This window comes from Oratosquilla oratoria, chromosome 40, assembly GCF_046742065.1.
Source record: "Oratosquilla oratoria isolate Oo_2021 chromosome 40, ASM4674206v1, whole genome shotgun sequence".
Classification (NCBI taxonomy): domain Eukaryota; kingdom Metazoa; phylum Arthropoda; class Malacostraca; order Stomatopoda; family Squillidae; genus Oratosquilla; species Oratosquilla oratoria.
The window spans coordinates 40,017,885-40,025,518 of record NC_134816.1 but is presented as its reverse complement, the minus strand read 5'-3'; the positions used below and the strand labels follow the sequence as shown (position 1 = coordinate 40,025,518).

The window sequence follows — 7,634 nt, the reverse complement described above, 5'->3', positions numbered from 1 at the left end:
ACTATAGAATTCTTTGGGATTCTCTTTGGATTTCTCAGCGATGTTCATTTCGTATTGTCGTTTTCTTTTTCTTAATGTCTTTTTTAAATCTCTCTGTATTGATACATAAGTTTCATAGTCATTAGATGCACCCGAGCACTTATATTTCTTATAAGCCTGTCTCTTTTTAGCAATACTTTTTTCAGTTTCTTTGTCGAGCCACTTTGGGCGAGCCTGATTTGGGGGACGTCTGTCCTTAAAAGGAATGTAAGTTTGAATCATCTTAGTGAGCGTATTTTGAAATATTTCCCACATCTGATCTACAGGCCTTTCGTTTAATTCTACAGAACAACCATCTTGACACGTCTGTCTGTTTCTTGCATTTTCCTTCATATCTTTGTTAAACTTTTAAACAAGCTCTAATACAACTCTTAGTTTATCCGCATATGAATTTGAAAAGTAGATACTATATAATATTGGAGCTAATACATAGGACATACAGAGACCACAAACTGCAGAAGAAACACTTTTCGTTAGACTATTATGCTCTCTATTCAGTCAGAGATCAACTCGGCACAGAATTCACTCTCTTGGCGAATTAGAAGTCCCCCCTCCCTCGTCCAGCGCTGCATAAAGGCAAAGACAGAAGAGATCTGACAGTGCAGCTCAGGAGTTCTCAACCTCTTCCCTTATGTACCCCGTTCTTATGCAGCGCTGTTCAAAGGCCTCGTAGGAATCCCATCACTAGTGGATAGAACCCCTAGTGCATCCACCAACTATCACTAGCTTTTGATCTGTGGCCCTATTTGCGAACCACGGTGGCCCACTGAACCACAGTTTAAGAACCACTGAGAGGGAACCGCACAACCAAAGTCAAGCTACACCCGGCTCCACCTACTCCAGACGGTTCCTCTAAAGCTCTTCACTGACTTGAGGGCTCAACCGGGATCGTGGCCGGACGCTTGGGGACTGCGGGTCTCCTGCAACAGGGAACCGTGTCCGGTTGACTTGGGGCCGCCTTTCGGTATCATTCATCTATCGGAGGAGGAGGAGGAGGAGGATACGGGGACGACCTGGTTGTGATTTTGGGTTCCCCCGAAATGACCAAACGTCGCAATCTAGCGAGCCAGGGCGAAGGAGCGAACAAGAGCACCAGAGGACCCACCGGATTCTACTCGACCTTTACACGCCTTTATCTCCTGGAGGGGAAAAGTAGAGAAACCCGAACCAGTTGCAGTGCCATACTCGAGAGGCAAAGACGTGCCCTTCATGAGAAGGTTACAATACCCTTCGCCCGACTTTCCAGAACAGCCCAGGAGGGGCCCACAGCACCCACAGCAGGACCCAGGACTCACGCATCGCCCACGAGCGCCCAGATGGCAAGCCTTTCCACTGCAGCAACAGTCTTGGTGCTGAGTTTGGGGCTCGGTGGATTCTTTTGCTTCGCTGAACTTCGATGTAAGACTGGATTTTTGTTTTCTAACATTAACCCGTAGGCTACTACGACTACTACTACTACTACTACTACTACTACTACTACTACTACTACTACTACTACTACTACTACTACTACTACTACTACTACTACTACTACTACTACTACTACTACTACAGGGCATGATAGGTAAGGTGGAGGAGAGGGGGGAGGGGGAAGGGGTTAGTGTAGAGAAAGAATGAAATGGAAGGAAGTTGAAGTTATGACAATAGGTGTGGGGCAGACCCACTTGGTGTTTTAGTCATTATATTTGGTGATTGGTAATGTGTCTGCCTTTCACGTGGAGATTCATCTACGTAGTTAGTTTCGTGTTTGTGGGTAACTGGAGGTTCGGCCCGTCTTCTTCTTCTTCTTCTTGTGGGTTCGGGTCATCTTTTTCTTCTCTCCTGAGTTGTTTGTTGTTGATGTTGTTTGCTGGTCATTAATTCTAGTTAGTTTGTTAGTTTTTTTGATAGATGTATTCCACTGTTTGTTCCTATTTTAGGTTTTGACATCTGTGGGGTAGGTTCTGTGTTCATTGGTGATGAGGGAGGGTCTTGATTTCTACACGTCGTATTCATTTCTTTCTTTTTTTCAATAAGTATGACTTTTTTCCTTACATTCGTATGACGACTAGTGGCGCTTGTTGCAGTTTATTGTTAGGGGAGGGTAGGGATTTCTATTTTGTCATATTCATTGTTTTTTTATGATATCACGTGCGATTTGTTTCGCATGTGTTATCATTTCTAAATAATAATAACAATAATAATGATAGTAATAGTGTTAGTAGAGTTAGTAGAACAACGATGGGAATATAGAGAGGTGTATCTGTGTTTTATTGTATGTATTTAGGTTCAGGTGGGAGTCCCTTGATGATTGGGGACACTCTAGGCCACCAGATGTGGTAATGTCCGTTCTCTGTGTCTATGTTATACTAATTCTGGATTTAATATTGTTAGTCTGTTCCACGTTCTGTATGCTAGTCTGTAGAGTCTTGTGTTAAGGGGTTCGAGTTTGTGTTGTATGTGTAGTTCTTCTAATAGGTATGGGGGTATAGAGTGAGTGGCGAATCTAAGTGCTTTGTTTTATGTTGCTTGTAGTTTGTGAAGTTGGTTTTGTTTTAATGTGATAGTTGTTATTGGTATGTATTCCAGTTGAGGTCTCACGAGTACTTTGTATAGTCTTAATACTTATTTGGTGTCTAGGTTTCTGAATCGTCTTTAGTGTTTTTTCTCTTTGTTGTTTTCTGTAATTTGTGTATGTTTGTAGACCTCTGTTTCCAAGTATTAGTCCTAGTATCTTTATGTTTCTTTTTTGTGTGCATTTGTGTGTTTCCTATCCATATTTCTGCTGGTTTGTATGTTGATATATTTAGTAATTCAAACTGCTGTGCTTGTTTGTATTTTCCATTGTTGTTCAGATGTGTTTATTGTTTCTATTGTTCTGCTTTTTTTTTTTTTTTTTGTCCTAACATGTGTTTATTTCTTTTGTTAGGGTATGTGATTTCTTGTGTTAGGTTATCTGCAAATTGTATGTGTGTGACCCCGTGTGTTGGCCTGGGGGTGTCACGTGTGTAGAGGTTGAATAGGGTTGGTGAGAGGATGCTTCCTTGGTGAACTCTACTGTGTGTGTTCAAGGGTCGTCCTGTATAATGGTGTATTCGTATTTGTGCTTGTCTGTTGTCGAGGTAATTGCAAAGTATTCTTGTTAGTATGTCTGGGAGGTGTGTTTGGTGTATTTTATGTTTAAGTCCAGTGTGCCATATTTTGCCAAATGCTTTTGTTATGTCTCGTGATATTATGTTACATCCGTGTTTGTGTCGTTGGCTTATGGCTATTGTTTCGCAAAGTGTGGCTATGGCTGTGTGTGTGCTCTTCTTCTTCTTGTGAATCCGTGTTGATTTTCGTTTATTAGGTTGATGTTATATAAGTGTTTGAGTAGTCTTTGTAGTATGAGTTTTTCTAGTATTTTTCCTGGGACTTCAGGTAGTGATATTGGTCTGTAGTTGTTTATGTCTGTGAGTTGTTGTTTTTTCCGTGTTTGGTTACGAATAATAGTGTAGCTGTTTTGAATGTGTCGGGGAAGTATCCCATGCTGAATGTTTCATTGAAGATTTGTGTGAGTAATTGTAGTGTTGAGTCTGGAATGTTAGTATTACTTTGTTTGTTTGTGAGTATCCGGATGTTTTGCTTTGATTTTTTTATATATCAGTTAGTGTAAAAGGTTTTGTTAGTGTGTTGTCTGGGTTGAGTCGTCTCATGTCAGCTAAGTTGATAGGGGTAATGTCTTCTTGTATGTCTTGTACTTGTGCTGTGATTGTTCTTTCGTGTTCCATGTCAAATGTTGCATTTTCTGCTGGTGTGATCCTAAATATGTTTTTCAAGTGCTGTCTGAATATGTGTTCTTTGCCTTTGTCTGTGTGTATCTTGCGGTTATTGAGTATGATGTAAGGGGTGGTGTTAGTAGGTGTTCCTGTCAGTCTTTTTATCTGTGTCCAAAAGTATTTGGTGTCATTGCAATGTAGGTTCAAGTTTCGTATTGCATTGTTCCAGTGTTCGTCGTATAGTTGTCTGTTTTCTTCTAATAGTTGGTTTTGTCTGTCGCGTAGTGCTTGTTTTGCTTGTGGTGTCCCTGTGCCGTTATTGTGTGCTTGTGTTTGTAATTGCTAATATTGCCATTGTAGTAGTTTCAATGTATTGTTATTGGTTTTGTTGCTATCGTTAAATTTATTGGGATGTGATCTGAGGTAGTTATTTGTCCTGGTGTGATTCTGTAGTTTAAGTGGTGGTGTCTGTTTGTTAGAATTATGTCTGGTGTTCCTTGTCCGTTGAGTGTAATGAAGGTGGGAAAGTCTGACTCTAAGGGTCTTCAGTGTCCTCCTTGAATTAATTGTGCTATTTGTCTTCGTATGATGTTTGTGCTGCTGTGTCCTAATGTAGGGTGTTTGTCGTTCATGTCACCTATCATGTATACAGGTAGTCTTATTCTTGTTAGTCTTGGTATGATCTGTGGGGAAGAGGGGACGTCTGGGGAATAGGTATACACAACTCTGTATCTCTTTCATTTAGTCCGGGGATGTAATATACGAAAATACTTGTCCACAAGTTGCCCTTCTCCTGTGGTTATTTTGCATGTATATGTATATATTTATTTTAAGCTCTATCAAGGGATTCAAACCCTGGATTATGCCGACATAATCACAGAACCAAGACACTAGAAACTGAGCCATGAACGATGATACGAAAGAATTACTCGAGTCCCCGAGCACACTCTTTATATCAACAGCAACCGTAGTCTTATTTTCATAGAATCCTTTCATTTAGGCAAGCCCTCCGACAAGTTGTGCTGTCGCCATGAAGAAATTGTCGAGAATCGAGTTTTAAATTTGTAGTGTCGTTCATGGCTTGGTAGCAGTGTCTTGGCATCTTCATTGTGTCGGCACAGAAGAGGGTTCAAATCCCTTCACAGAGGCTATGGACTAAAAAATCAAATGGTCCTGAAAACACACACACATTTATATGAATATGCATACATCCATGTGTGTGTATATATGTGTATATGTATATATATATATATATATATATATATATGTGTATATATATATTCTTTTGAAAACAACAGCAAATTTATTGGAAACTAATTTCTTTCGTGAGCTTTCTAGCTTTCGGAAAGTAGATTTCCGTGGAAAAGAGAGGGGAAGAAGTAAATTTCCAATTGACATTGGGAACTTATATTAACACAAACATACGTTGTACACAAAATAAATGAAAACAAACAAAACACAGCAGATGGGTTTTTTCTACTGTGTTTTGCTTTGTTTTGTTTGTTTTCAATTTTGTGTACAACGTATATTTGTGTTAATATAAGTTTCCAATGTCAATTGGAAATTTGCTTCTTCCCCTCTCTTTTCCACGGAAATCTACTTTCCGAAAGCTAGAAAACTTACAAAAAAATTAATTTCTGAATTTGCTGTCGTTTTCAGCAGAATATGCTTAAAAGAGAATCTCCTGCCACGCTTCACGAATATATATATATATATATATATATATATATATATGTATATATATATATAATATATACATATATGTATACATGTATATATATATATTTATGTATACATATATATATATACATATATATATGTATATACATATGTATATGTATATATATAGATATATATACATATATATATGTATATGTATATATATACATATATATATACATATATATGTATACATATATACATATATATAATATATACATATATATATAAATATATATGATATATACATATATATATATATGTATATATATATATATGTACATATACATATACATACATATATATATATATATATATAAAGGACTACTATTACACAGGAAGTGCGCACCCAGATCCCTGGGTCCGCTAGTGGAGGCCATTGCTTTCTTTGTAACCTAACATTTTATATTAGACAAATATATCAAAACTAGAACCCTAACATTGTATATAGATCAAACATATCAATTATTGACTTATTCAATGCAGTATAAGTTAATATAAACTTTGATAGTGAAATAAGAAACTGTTTTTAAGGCACTGTTATGCTTTGAAATGCCAATTTTAGCCGGACTTAACAGTTGTTATTGTATAAGGCTAGTGGACACCAGGGTTGGTGATATATATATATTCTTTTTATCTTTTTAAAAATATATAAAATCGATGTTTTTTTCTAAATCATATTTATTTGATCTAATTTTTTTTTTTATAGATTTTAGATATTGTGGAATTGCTATCTGATATGCGATCTGATTGCTAAAGGACATTTTTAGCATAGCAATATAAGGAGCAGTGTTATATAGACTTGCCACAAGTATACAAGGAACGGTATAAGCCTACATGTAGTATATATGTCACTGTGCAGCCCACAACAAGTTTTAACAAGATTCTTGATGAAACTTGTTCTAAGTAAGCAGCTTCTCATTGAGCCAGTTCCTGCTTTGGAATCAACCAAGAAGGAAGTCTTCTGGACCTGGTAGAGTGGTTCCTTCAGGCAGAAAAAATGATCCTGTCTGGAATTATTTTGAAAAACTACCAACAACTTCTGGCAAAGGGTACGACTGCAGCCAGGAACTACAGGGCATTGTGTCAAGATTAAGATCTCACAGAGATGAATGCCAAGGTCAGCCACAGCATACAGAAGAAGAAATTGATGACCCAGGTAAATAATTTTACTTATATTGTGTGCATTTCTCCCTTTTCATACGCAACTATATAAATTTGGTGAACAAAGGAGAGCATGTGCGATAAAAATGTGAAGGTTTAAAGAGATGATACTTCAACTTCATTACTTCTAAATTTGGGTAATGACTGTATCACTATAATATACTGTATCCATTCAACTTTTGGGTCTAGACGATTGTTATTCATTTCATTCAACATTGTGTAATATATTTCATAGGTTCCATTGGAATTCAGCCCAAAGGGATTTAGCCTAACCTAACCCAACTAACCCATTATTTTTAGTGAATTTAAAAGTGGACTGAATCCTGTGTGGGCTGAATTCCAAGCCCACCTATTTCATATCTTGTTAATTATTTCCAAATAATTCAGTGGCTTGTGTGAATATGATCATTATCTAAAAAACTAACTACTGTACTCAAAAGTAGCCTAAATCACACTGTATTCATTCATTTATTTATTCATTTATATATTATGCAATATGCTAATTTTTTCTGTTTCCATTTCAGAATCTGTATCAACAGCTTCAATCCCCTCATTATCGGCTCCACTTGAATTATCTGCAAACCTGACTCCACCATTAAAAAGGTCACTATCAGACTCCTCCATTGGCGCCACTTCTGCTACATCATTTTCATCTAAAAGAAAGTCACCAACATCTCTGAACAGATTTATCATAAAAACTTCAGCCTCTCAAAAGGAAAATCTAGACAAAGAAATTGCAAGAACTGTATTTGCTACAAATTCACCATTTCGTCTTGTTCAGCATCCTCAGTTTCTCAAGATGGTTCAGAGCCTGAGGCCAGGTTATATTCCTCTATCCAGAAAAGATATTGCTGATAAGTACTTGGATCTTGTGTATGAAAAGGAATATAAAAAGTGTGCAGATGACCTGAATAATGAAATTGTATGTCTTTCAATTGATGGGTGGTCTAACATCCATAATGAGCCCATAATATG

General features: G+C 37.2%; 1 protein-coding gene across 3 annotated transcripts in view; it reads left to right on the top strand.

Annotated features, from left to right (window-relative positions):
• Window positions 1-622: 622 nt before the first annotated feature.
• The window catches only part of LOC143020803 (uncharacterized), a 137,192-nt gene continuing 130,180 nt past the window's right edge, over window positions 623-7,634 (top strand). The window contains exon 1 of one of the 3 annotated variants that reach the window (XM_076177576.1): window positions 623-1,437. In XM_076177576.1, coding sequence (XP_076033691.1) covers window positions 1,080-1,437 — 358 coding nt within the window. In that variant the 5' untranslated portion in view covers window positions 623-1,079. The remainder of the gene's footprint in view (window positions 1,438-7,634) is intronic. The other 2 variants (XM_076177574.1, XM_076177575.1) reach the window with 2 other exon arrangements.